The 13648-nt window shown below is 42.2% G+C and overlaps 1 protein-coding gene across 4 annotated transcripts in view; it reads left to right on the forward strand.

The window, feature by feature from the left end:
* Positions 1-410: 410 nt before the first annotated feature.
* The window catches only part of elmo2 (engulfment and cell motility 2), a 33785-nt gene continuing 20547 nt past the window's right edge, over positions 411-13648 (forward strand). For all 4 annotated transcript variants that reach the window (XM_073825951.1, XM_073825953.1, XM_073825952.1 and 1 more), the window contains exons 1-6: positions 411-623; positions 4693-4784; positions 5414-5454; positions 12630-12702; positions 13037-13087; positions 13208-13377. In XM_073825951.1, the coding sequence (XP_073682052.1) occupies positions 4698-4784; positions 5414-5454; positions 12630-12702; positions 13037-13087; positions 13208-13377 (422 nt within the window). In that variant the 5' untranslated portion in view covers positions 411-623; positions 4693-4697. The remainder of the gene's footprint in view (positions 624-4692; positions 4785-5413; positions 5455-12629; positions 12703-13036; positions 13088-13207; positions 13378-13648) is intronic.

Here is a 13648-nt window from a genome sequence, read left to right on the forward strand (position 1 = left end):
TTAATTATTTCCATTGTAAACCTTCATAACTAAGTTAGCTTTTCATTGGATGCTTAATCCTGTGTAAGTAAATGTTTGTATTTTTACATTTAATTTTACTTACATACTACGTTCATTCTCCATATGCCACATCTTTTAATCTCAGCACTAGTTTATGGTGTTTCATGTCATCAGCCTCTGAATTAAGTCATTATTAGCATTAATGCTGATATTTCCAGTACTTTTACAGCTACTCTACCCACCTGTTTTGAGTTAACTAGTCATGTAGACCGTTTACCAGATCTGATGATGTCCGCTCCTGCTGCGGTGAATCATAGGGCGGGGTTTGGTCGCATCGATCACTGCAGCTTGCATGCTGATTGGCTGATGTGAGGTGTGGGCGGGATCAGACGGGGGGGCTGAATCATTCACGTACAGTTAGACCGATTAAAGCGATCTCTGCACTGGAATATATAGTGACGATCCCCGATCAGGTTTATAACAGATGAATGTGATCATCAGAAAGAAGAAGAGTGTGCTGGTGATGAAGAAGATGTGATGGCGTAAACTCCGCCCATCAGCCTCCATCTGAACAGCAGCTCGCACATCGAGCACAACATCGCTGTTTTATCGCTCGTTTTGGGGTAAGACCATCGCGCTGATGAAAACGACACATCACATCATAAACATGATAAACACACTCACATACTGTATGACAGCGGTGTCTCAATAATATGTGCGATATTTACATGCATTTCGGCAGTCGATTCTGTGCAGATTTATGTCAGTTTGACATTTCGTGATCGATGCATCTGCGTTGATTGCGGAGTTAAACGCGGCGCTCTTTAAACGCACAAGGCGTGTGAACGCGGCCGAAAGCGGTGCGATTTTAATTCGCATTATATCGACACCCATCATCCGATCTGAACACGTTTAATAGCGTTCATGTGTGCTAGTGTCACCTCAGTGTCATTGAGTGTCATTGTGTGATTATGTCCGCGCCGTTTAAACGTCACGTTCAATCTTTCATCTTTGTTGAACGGAACGTTACATTACTGTATGACACCATCAAACAGCAGCGCACATGAGAGCTAAGGACCATTTTGATATGTGGTGTATTGAAATCTATGAGAACAAATTCATAAACACATACTAATTGTACTAGTTAGGTTAGTTGTCAGGTTAGTTGTGACGCTGGAGGGCTTGCCGTCTATGACAGAAACATTCCAACTCAGAATCTTGTCTGTTTAGTAACCATAGTAATTTCACTAAGGAAATAGAACTTTTTCCAATTTTGAGTCAAGAATTTAAAAATATGTAAGTTTCCAATAGATGGAATTATGTAGAGCATATACATTAGACTGGATTAAGTTCTCAGTTATGTGGTATTTGATCATTTGTAAGTCGCTTTGGATGAAAGCATCTGCTAAATTATTAAATGTAAATGTTTCACTGCTATCAGTGTGTCTCGGATATTTCTCCTATAACATTTCTTTGGAGAATGACAAATAGACTTACCTGAGAGAATAGTTGAAATCCGACCACAGCAAATGCACCTGTTTGTTACTGCCATTTAACATTTTATTCAAATTCATGTTTAGTTGAGTAATCTGGGATAATTTGCTTCTATTGTCTGACAGTCACTGCCAAAACATGTCTGAGAAACCCTAGAAGATGCTATTTTACTAGAGTTTGATAATTAAACTAAGATTAATAAATCATATGCTGCCTGATATGCATATTGTTCTTGCCAGTTTACAGTTGTTTTCAATTGCTAACATCCTTTTGTCCGATCTGTAGTCACATTTTCAAAACCCTTAACACAAGCACAACATCAGTCTGTTGTGACCGTACCATTTACACAGTTTGTCTTGTTTTCACACAATATGCAGTCAATTACAATTATTATGTTTCTAAAATGCATAAATTTTCTTTTCATACAAGCTTAACCAAAACCAAAACATGGGTCTTTTTAGTGTTATTTACAAATGCCTAAACACAGCAATGAAGACCTAATGTTCCAAACCTTAAATACAGTATAAAGCCTCTACTTCTGCAACAACAGCAGCTCAAAATTATTGAAAATATCTCTATGTAAAATATTGTAACAACTGATAAGCATTTTAAAATAACAGATCAATGAAATATTAGAATGGCTGATTCCAGTCTCAATTGGAGGAATAGTCAGGTGTTGAAATTCTTTCCATTACATCATCATAGCGTAAAAAAGACCTCTTTGAATTACAGTTTTTTTTTTTATTGCTTTGACCTGGTCAAAGAAACTAGTATCCACTCAGTTTTCATAATCACTTTCCCAGCAGAGCAGAAGACACGTCTTGCAAATGTGTTCTCATTGGATTGACTCATTTTCCCCATCCTTTTGCAAAACATTTAACACGGATGTCATTCAAGCAGTCCAAACTCCATTGTTTTAGCTATGGTAACCAAACAGAAACCATCTATTCCTAACTATTAGAAACTACCTAGATCAGCATGAAATCACTGTAGCACCTGTTTGACACTCTTTCACACAAATCTTCAATTAGCAATCAGTCTGCAAGCCTTATAAAAAAAGGTGCCACATCTGTGTTGTCCTGTGCCAGCATGGATGGATGGAGGAGGTCTAAGGCTGAGATTGAGAGTAAGAGGTAAAGGGGTCAGAGGAAGAGGAGAATAATATTTACAGTTTTATATTTCAGTTTTCAGACACAGTTTGAAAAAAATGAATGTCATGGAATCAAGAAAAAATGCATCAAATCATTTCTTATTCCGGATCCAATTCTTTGCAAAAAGGCAAATTTGACATATAGAAAGCCTATAAAGAAAGACAACAAATGACACTGGCAATAGGCTACAATGACAAGCAATGGTGCACTGATTCGAGTTCTGTATTTTGCATTTTGTTGTCCATTGTGTAATGATTGACTGAAAGAGCTCATATACCTGTTTGCAAGTTGTGTTGTTTGAAAGTCAAATTTGCTTTTGTTGCATATTTTAAATGTTTTGGCACGGTTAGAGCCTTTTGCAAACAAAATGTGTCATTTTGACCATGAGTGCCACTGTTTAGGCCTGTGTGTTAACTGTTTTGAAAATGTGAAGTTTGAGTTGACGGCTGCATCAAAGCAATCAAGAAAAACTGTGGTTTTGTGGATTCAGAAAAACACAAAGAATCAGAGAGAAAGAAAAAATGCCTGGGAGAGAGAGAGAGAAATAGTTGTAGGAGGTAGAGGAGTAGTTGTATCAGAAAAAAGCGAGAAGAAATGTGTGCTGGACTGTGCATTTTTATGTATGTGTTTTCCCCTTACACATGTGGAACCTATGAAAGCTTATTTCTGCCATGGAATAGAAAGGATAAAGGGTAATTGTGCCTTTTTTATCTCACAATTCTAATAAAGTCTGAATTGCAAAATGTAAACTCGCAATTCCAAGAACAGAAGTCTGAATTGTGAGATAAAAAGGTCACAATTAGCGTATTTTGTTTTTCTGTGATGGAAACAAGCTTGCATAGTAACCAAAGGCCATGTATGTTGGAATTTTTGTTGATCACTGGCATCACTGGGCACCATCCACATCCAACCCCCACCAACTGGAAAGCAATTTCAATCAAGGTTCCAACTGAATTTCTGCATGGGGACCCTATTTTTTTCTATTGTAAATTCTATAAAGTAATGACTCATTCAGTTTTAGATAGTATGCTGCCAAGAAAGAACACATTAAACACCTAAAAATGTAAAAATGGGTTTCAGTTGAAGGTAAACTGAAGGGTAAATTACAAAAAATCAACAGATTTTTGTCTATTATATGCAGGTAGAACTGAAACATGACAAGCTGTTAGTATTTTGACAGCCACTGTGCTGATTGACTATATGTTTCTGTTGGATAGAAAATAGTGTTGATGTTTTGACCGAATGGCTCGGGTTTGTATATGTAGAAAAAGGTATTCAGCATTTTGAAATGTAGAGTTTGTAATTTTTTTTTTTTTTAACAAAATGTGGTTTTGGCCAGAAAATGTAATATTTGGCTATTTGTGTGATTTATGTGTGCGTGTTAAGAGTTTAGAAAAAGTATTGGTAAATGCTTGTTAGCAATTGGAAAAAAAACCTGTAAAGCAATATTATTCTGTTAACACATTAAATCAGCATATTTGAGAATCACCTTGAGCTTAAATAAAATTAAATGTTTTTTCTCTAATTATAATTATTTTTTGTCACACCAAACTTTTCACACTTGCTATTAAAAATAAAATGTATTTTTTTAGGTAAATACAGGTTTTGTTAAATAGAGATACATTTTTGCTCTAACATCAGCTTCACTGAAAATCTATTTGCATTTCTGTAAGAAAATATGTCAAAGTCATTGACTTCTCGAAGTGTTGGAGTGAGTGTGTGGCATACTGATATGAGCGCCGTTCACACTGACAGCGATTCATAGCCACAAAGCCACTGGACGTCATTCAGTTTCTGTGAGACTTGGCGACTGCTGGAGAAGTGACAGATATGCAAATGAGCAGAGAAGTGATGCATTGACTACAAATGGGAGAGCTGAGAGTGATACGACCACTAGAAAACAACAGTGCAGTGACTCTTATGATGTGTAAATATGTTGTAAACATGACGTTTTTGATTAAATATGCGATTAGAGAAACCGGCTGTTGTGAAACATGCGTGGCATTGATATGTGAGCTGATGGCATGTTGTTGTTTTTTTCTGTCAGGGCCAATGCCTGCCATGCCGCCTCCATCAGACATCGTGAAGGTGGCCATTGAGTGGCCTGGTGCAAATGCTCAGCTCATTGAAATTGACCAGGTATTGTTTATTACTCGCATTTGACCCTGGACCACAAAACCAGTCATAAGGGTCAAACTTTTGAAACTGAGATTTATACATCATCTGAAAGCTCAATAAATAAGCTTTGTTAGGAAAGGACAATATTTGGCTGAGATACAACTATTTTAAAATCTATAATCTGAGTGTGTAAAAATAATGAGAAAATCGCCTTCAAAGTTGTCCAAATGAAATCAAAAATTAAGTTTTGATATATTTACAGTAGGAAATTTACAAAATATATTCATGGAACATAATCTTCACTTAAAGTCCTAATGATTTTTGGCATAAAAGAAAAATCTATCATTGTAACCCATTCAATGTATTTTTGGCTATTGCTACAAATATACTCATCACACTTAAGATGCTATTATGCACAAATGCTATTAAACTAGTGCTTTTGTTTGACCGGCTAATAGTTTTTCTCCTCATAAAGCACAAAGTTTTTCCCTTTCTTACAAAAATGACAGAGTTAGTGAAACTTTTTTGTTTAATTTGAAGGACATTTATTTGTTAAAAACAATACCTTTGATTACTGTAGTGTTTGTGGAGAAACTGTGCTGTTTGAGATTCACAGTAGAGAGTGTGTAATGTGTTTTTGTGAATTGCAGAAGAAGCCGCTGACATCTATCATTAGAGAAGTGTGTGATGGGTAAGTCAGTTTCTGAATCTTTCACAGAGGTCGGAACGACCCAAACCCCAGGCAGATGACATGACCTGACCCGAATTCACTCTCTTTATGATTGTAGTGTTAATTCACTCGTTGTGCACTGTCAGCCTCTATCTTTTGTTACATCATTCATTGACTAGATCTTCATATTCATGAGATCATTTTGTGTCCCAGTAATAGTTTATATTACAATATAGTTGCAAAAAGGGAATTATATACATAATTGGCACAGAAAAATAGTAATATTTACTATGACGAAATCAACCTAATATGTTAAATCAGGTAGCTCTGTATGATAACATTTGCAGCTTAGCATCTTTTAAAAGAAAAGTTCACCTGCAGAACAAACATTTACAGATAATTTACTCACCCCCTTGTCATCCAAGATGTATTTCTTTCTTCAGTCGTAAAGAAATTATGTTTTTATGTATTTCTCTCCATATACTGTCACGGTACACAGATCAGCTGTGTTCTCAGGTCTCGTGGTCTGTGTTTTGTTGTGTTGTACGTCATGCTCACTCATCAGCTGCCAATCAGTCCCGCACCAGGTGCCGCTCATCATCACACTCTATTTATACTCACCGCTGTCTCTCTCCCATTGTCAGATGATTGTTCCCCGGACCTTTGCTGTGTGTGTCTCTGTGAAGTCCTGAGCGGGTGAGTCCTGGGATGCGTGGTGAATAATCCAAACAGAGATGAACACGAAGACACGAACGACATCCAACGCAGACTCCAACACGAACTCACAGAGACACACACAGCAAAGGTCCGGGGAACAATCATCTGACAATGGGAGAGAGACAGCGGTGAGTATAAATAGAGTGTGATGATGAGCGGCACCTGGTGCGGGACTGATTGGCAGCTGATGAGTGAGCATGACGTACAACACAACAAAACACAGACCACGAGACCTGAGAACACAGCTGATCTGTGTACCGTGACAGTACCCCCTCCCCTAGGAACGTCGCCTGACGTTCCCAGACTCCTTTACCTGTCGATTGTAATCATCGATGAGGGAGTGATCCAGGATGTCCCTGGCAGGAACCCAACTTCTCTCCTCCGGACCGTAACCTTCCCAGTCCACCAAGTACTGAAATCCGCGTCCCCTCCGTCTAGAGTCCAGAATACGATTAACCGAATAGGTGGTCTCCCCGTCTACGAGACGCGGCGGTGGGGGAACCGGAGTTGGCGGGTTAATACGTGCGAAAAACACGGGTTTAATTTTGGATACATGAAAGACGGGGTGAATTCTCCTGTACACTGGAGGGAGTTTGAGGCGGACTGCCACCGGACTAATGATTTTGGTGACAGGAAACGGGCCAATAAATTTGGGAGCAAGTTTATTAGACACGGATCAGAGAGGAATGTTCTTGGTAGAAAGCCACACTTTAGAACCAACGACGTATACGGGAGGCCTAGACCGGTGGCGATCGGCTTTGGCCTTGGTGCGATCTCTCACCTGGAGTAGAGTCTCACGGGCTCTATTCCAGGTGCGATGACACCTCTGGACGAAGGCGTGAGCAGAGGGGACCGCGACTTCGGATTCCAGACTGGGAAAATTAGGTGGCTGGTACCCTAAACTACCTTCAAATGGAGATAGGCCCGTGGCTGATACCGGTAACGAATTGTGGGCGTACTCCACCATAGACAGTTGCTGACTCCAGGAGGAAGGATTTCTAGTGACCATACATCGTAACGTTCTCTCTAAATCTTGGTTGGCTCTCTCAGTTTGTCCATTGCTTTGAGGATGGAACCCCGAAGAGAGACTAACAGTGGCCCCCAGAAGTTTACAAAACTCTTTCCAAAATTTGGATACAAACTGGGGTCCTCTGTCGGAGACCACGTCCGTCGGGAGGCCATGTAACCGAAAGACGTGGTCTACAACTGCCACCGCTGTCTCCTTGGCTGAGGGTAATTTGGGCAAGGGAACAAAATGGACCGCCTTCGAGAACCGGTCCACCACGGTCAAAACTACCGTGTGACCCTGGGAGGGTGGGAGGGCGGTGACAAAATCTAGAGCGATGTGGGACCAGGGTCTCGAAGGGATCGGCAGCGGTTGAAGGAGCCCATCTGGAGGTCTGTTAGATGTCTTACCAATGGCACAAACTGAGCAAGCCAAAACAAAACTGCGAACGTCACGAGCCATAAGTGGCCACCAAAATCGTTGCTTGACCAAGTGTATGGTGCGATTGACCCCTGGATGACACGCCACATTGGAACAATGACCCCACTGGATAACCTCGGACCTAAGATTCTCTGGCACAAACAAACGGTTAGGTGGGCAAGCGACCGGAGGCGTTACCCCATGTAAGGCTGTTTTAACCTTCGATTCGACCTCCCAACTGAGAGTGGAGACAATAAGTGTCTCAGGAAAAATACTCTCGGGAGTGGACGGGCGATCGGAATGGTCAAAAATACGAGATAATGAATCGGGCTTGATGTTTTTAGATCCCGGGCGGTACGAAATAGTAAAGTCAAAACGTCCGAAAAAAAGTGCCCACCGAGCCTGCCTAGAGTTCAATCTTTTAGCATTTTGAATGTATTCTAGGTTCTTGTGATCAGTCCAAACAATGAATGGTACCCCCGACCCTTCTAACCAGTGACGCCATTCTTCCAATGCTAACTTGACAGCCAACAACTCTCTGTTACCAATATCATAATTAGTCTCGGCTGTCGACATGCGGTGTGAAAAAAACGCGCAGGGATGCATCTTGTCGTCTGTCGGTGAGCGCTGTGAGAGCACCGCACCTACCCCCACCTCCGATGCGTCGACCTCTACCACAAACTGTCGTGATGGATCAGGGGTAATCAGAATGGGAGCTGAAACAAAGCGGCTCTTGAGTTTGGTAAACGCAGTCTCAGCTGCGTCTGACCACCTGAACGACGTTCGGGGAGAGGTCAAGGCAGTCAGAGGTGCGGCTAGTTGGCTGTAGTTGCGAATAAAACGCCGGTAAAAATTGGCGAACCCCAGAAACCTCAGTAGGGCCTTACGGGAATCTGGGCTTGGCCAATCTACCACAGCCTTAACCTTCTCGGGATCCATACGCATACCCTCAGACGACACGATGTACCCTAAGAAAGGAACAGACTGTGCGTGAAATTCGCATTTCTCCGCCTTGACAAAAAGCCCATTCTCTAGCAGCCTTTGGAGCACTCGCCGGACGTGCTGCACATGTTCCTGGAGAGAAGAAGAAAAAATCAATATGTCGTCCAGGTAGACATATATGAACTGGTCGACCATGTCTCGCAGCACGTCGTTGACGAGTGCCTGAAAGACCCCTGGGGAGTTGGACAAGCCGAAGGGCATGACCAAGTATTCAAAGTGCCCCCTGGGGGTATTAAAGGCAGTCTTCCATTCATCTCCCCTCCTGATGCGGACCAAATGATAAGCATTTCTTAAATCCAATTTCGTGAAGACGGACGCTCCCTGCAACCTCTCGAAGGCTGAAGATATTAGCGGCAAAGGATATGTATTCTTTACCGTAATATTATTCAAACCCCGGTAATCAATACAAGGTCGCAGAGATCCGTCCTTCTTCCCCACAAAAAAGAACCCCGCCCCCGCTGGAGAAGAGGAGGGTCGAATGAACCCCGCTGCTAGAGAATCAGAAATATATTTCTCCATAGCCTCTCTCTCGGGAACTGAGAGTGAATAAAGTTTGCCTTTCGGCGGAGACGTACCTGTCAGTAACTCTATCGCACAGTCATAGGGACGGTGAGGAGGGAGAGAAGCAGCCCGCGACTTACTGAACACTTCCTTCAGGTCGTGGTACTCCGCGGGCACGTTACTCAGATCCACTGTCTTCTCCTGAAACACAGAACTAGAAACAGACGGACAGGCAGACACAAGACAAGACTCGTAACACTTATTGCTCCACTCAGTCACCGACTTCAGCTGCCAATCGATCCGAGGGTTGTGTCTGATAAGCCAGGGATGTCCTAAAACAACAGGTGCATTGGGAGAGTCCAGGATGTAAAATGAGATGCTCTCACTGTGATTGCCAGACACAGTGAGAGTGACGGGTTCCGTGATGTGTGTGATGTTAGGAAGAATCTGGCCATTGAGTGCGTGGACGGCAATGTTGTTGGTGAGGGGGAGAAGGGAAACATGAAACTGATGAGCAAAACTAGAATCCAAAAAGTTACCTTCAGCCCCGGAGTCCAACAGTGCAGTGCAGTGATGATCCTGGTTTGACCATCTGAGCCTAATCGGAAGGAGCGTGGAGGTAGCACTGGATGAGGTCTTCGCAGCGGAAATCCCACCCGACAGTAGCCTCAGTTTTACTGCCGGGCTGGGCCTTTTACCGGGCAGTTGTAAGCATAATGTCCCGCGGCTCCGCAGTATAAGCAAAGGCCCTGGGACTTCCGCCTCTCCTTCTCCTCCCGAGAAAGCCGAGCTCGACCCACCTGCATAGGCTCGTGATCGTAGGTAGGGCTGACCGCGTCACTGCTGCTGGCTCGAGCAGGTGGTCCCTCCCCAGGGGGGAACCGAGCGGGTAAGCACCGCCGCTCGGCTCGGGAGAGACGAGAATCCACCCGCAAAGCCAAGTCAATAAGGCCGTTAAGGCTGGTGGGCAGGTCCATGGCGTAAATCTCACGATGGACGCGATCAGCCAGCCCATGCAGGAACATATCCCACTGCGCCTCCTCGTTCCAGTTACACTCCGCCGCCAGGGTGCGGAACTCGATGGAATAATCAGCGACGGATCTCTCCCCCTGTCGGAGATCCGCCAAGACTCGCGCGGCCTCTCTCCCCGCGACCGCGCGGTCAAACACCCTCTTCATCTCAGCGGAGAGTGTAACAAACGAGTCAACACAGGGATCTTGATTCTCCCACACCGCCGTTCCCCACAGTGCCGCCCTCCCCGACAACAGGGTGAGCACGAACGCTACCTTGCTTTCCTCACTAGCGAAAGTACGGGGTTGCAGAGCAAAGTGCATGGAACATCTAGTGAGGAAAGCTCGGCAGAAGTTCGGCTCACCGTTGTAGAGTTCTGGGGTGGGAAGGCGGGGCTCGGATGACGTAGTAGCGCTGGATGGTGGTGGGGGAACAGATGGCGTGGGCGGTGTGGGTGGCGCAGCGGGAAGTTGCATGTGTTGAATCCGCTGAGCGAGCTCGGACACCTGCCCCGCGAGACTACGGATCGCCTGACCCATAGTCTGTTCCTGGCTGTCCATCCGAGAGATACAAGCCTGCATGAAATCCGCCGTGGTGGGTTGAGGTGATCCTGCTGCTTCCATGTGGTCAGATGATTCTGTGACGTGCGAGAAAGGATGAGGAAGCAAATGCAGGAAATGGTGATTTATTGAACAGACGTAAGTGATACAAACAGCTGGTGAGTGCGATCTCTCGGATGGGCGAGGCAGGGGCTAGATGGCCGTGACGTGATGAGCTGTGAAGTCCTGAGCGGGTGAGTCCTGGGATGCGTGGTGAATAATCCAAACAGAGATGAACACGAAGACACGAACGACATCCAACGCAGACTCCAACACGAACTCACAGAGACACACACAGCAAAGGTCCGGGGAACAATCATCTGACAATGGGAGAGAGACAGCGGTGAGTATAAATAGAGTGTGATGATGAGCGGCACCTGGTGCGGGACTGATTGGCAGCTGATGAGTGAGCATGACGTACAACACAACAAAACACAGACCACGAGACCTGAGAACACAGCTGATCTGTGTACCGTGACATATACTGGACTTCAATGGTGCCCACGAGTTTGAACTTCCAAAATGCAGTTTCAATGCAGCTTCAAAGAGCTCTAAATGATCCCAGCCAAGAAAAAAGGGTCTTATCTAGCGACACAACCGGTCAAGTTGGAGGAGAAAATGAGATGGGAGCTTTTCAACCTACCCTAACTGTCTTGGACTGGAATACACAGAGTTCATACCGAGATGAGCATTTGAGGTTAAAAAGTATATAAATTGTATTTTTTTTTTTAGATAAGACCCTTCTTCTTCAGTTAGGATCGTTTGGAGTCCTTTGAAGCTGCATTTAAACTGCATTTTGGAAGTTCAAACTCGCAGGCACCATAGAAATCTAATATATGGAGAGAAATCCTGAAATGTTTTCTTAAAAAACATAATTTCTTATTGACTGACGAAAGAAAAACATGAACATCTTGGATGACAAGGGGGTGAGTAAACAATCTGTAAATTTTTGTTCTGCAAGTGAACTTCTCCTTTAAATGTATGGTTTATATTTTAGTATTTTAGCACATTGTAATGAAGCATCATTCATTTACATCATTTTAAAAATGTATTCATCTTAAATAATTGTTTTCTCTGTTTATTTGTTACTTGATTGTACACAAATCAGAATATTACATGAGTCATATCAAATGAATGAATCAGTGTAAAAACACTTTCAGTAAGGGTCAAGCTAATATAAGAAAAACGTCATTTTAATATGATTATGTGAGACACAGCTTTATTTTTATATCAGAGATATAAGCTCACAATTGTGAGAAAAAGTCAGAACTGCGAAATATGAACTCACAGTTCAAATTCCAAGATTTAAACAATGAATTCAGACTTTTTTCTTTGACTTTTAAATGATTATTTTTTTTGTTTTCCACCACAAAATAAACAATAAAAAGGTAATTGCGATGTTTCATCTCACAGTTTTGACATTTCTTCATTTATAGTTCTTGCAATAGTAATATATTGCAAGAATTCTGAATACATAAATAAAAAATATCAGTGATAACAGTTTTAACCTCAATAAAACCAGTTAATTTAGATGTTAGCATTTTAGTTTGCCATTTTTCAATGCATATTATTCATACCCTTCCCAGGAAAAACATCTATATTGTGATTTAAAACAATACTGTGATATAAAAGTACATTCTAAGAGAAAAATGTTCTAATGAAAAAAAAAAAAGTCAAAATTGTGAGATGAGCTTCCAAACACTGTTATGCTGTTTATGTAAAATCGTCAAACACAATTAATTATGATTCTTTATATAAAATGTGATCCCAATAAATATTATTTTGATGATACGTAACATGACAATTTTTTAAATTACTGAATGTGAGTTTAAATAAATGTTCTATCTTTGTCCAATAATGTATTTTTTAAGACTTCTTACATCTTTAGAGTTGATTTTCTCTAATATTTAGCGGCTCATGATGTGTTGTGTTTGTTGTAGATGGTCTTTGTCTGGTTCAGAGCAATTCGCCCTGCGTTACGCTGATGGGCCACAGCTCTACATTACCGAACAGGTCAGACTCTCACTCACAGAGAACATAATGAACTGGAGCTCCACTGTACAAAAATCCATACAGATTATGTTTATGACTAAGTGTCTGATATCTGAGAACGGACATTTCATCATTGTTTATTAATGCTTTTTCACACTGGTAACTAAATAATCAATACAATAAAACTACAACAATCAAAACATAAAATGCTTTCTCAATATACATAGATTTCATATCATTTAAATATTATAACCGGTGAAAGTAAGATCTATGAAGCCAGATCTATACAGATACACAAAGCTCTAGTGAGGTGTTGCAGTTGTTTGATTGATCTCCACGTGTCTGTGTGTTTCAGAGCCGCTGTGAAATTAAAAACGGCACCATTCTCAGGCTGGCCATCTCTCCTGTAAGTCTAACCACAATCACAAAACGTTCTGCAGATTTCGCCCAAGATCAGCAGTGTGTAGACTCGATGTAGGCCTGCTGCTAACTAGCCTAACTAGAATGTGGTGTTCTGTTGTGTTAGATGCGGGCTGCCCGACAGCTGCTGGAGCGCATCCAGTCTCATGGGATTGATGCCCGTCTGGAGGCTTTAAAAGAGCTGGCCAAACTCTCTGCTGACCCCACGTTTGCCGCAGAGTTCATCAACATGGAAGGCCTGGCGACTCTGGCACGGCTGGTGGAGAGCGGCACGCAGTACGTATCCTACATATAGTGTATACTTGTGAGGGGTTTGCAACTGTCCATAATGGGTTTGATTGAGGCTCAGCTCATACAAGCTCTTCAGTCACTTAAAGGGCAATCTCAAAAATACTACAACTCAAGTTTACATACACCTTGTAGAATATGCAAAATGATACTTATTTTACCAAAATACCCTGTTCAAAAGTTTACATACACGTGATTTGTAATACTGCGTTACCTGTGTTTTTTGTTTTGTTTTGTTTTGTTTTTTGCCCACTATTCT

This window comes from Garra rufa, chromosome 20 (genome assembly GCF_049309525.1).
Source record: "Garra rufa chromosome 20, GarRuf1.0, whole genome shotgun sequence".
In the NCBI taxonomy this organism is placed as follows: domain Eukaryota; kingdom Metazoa; phylum Chordata; class Actinopteri; order Cypriniformes; family Cyprinidae; genus Garra; species Garra rufa.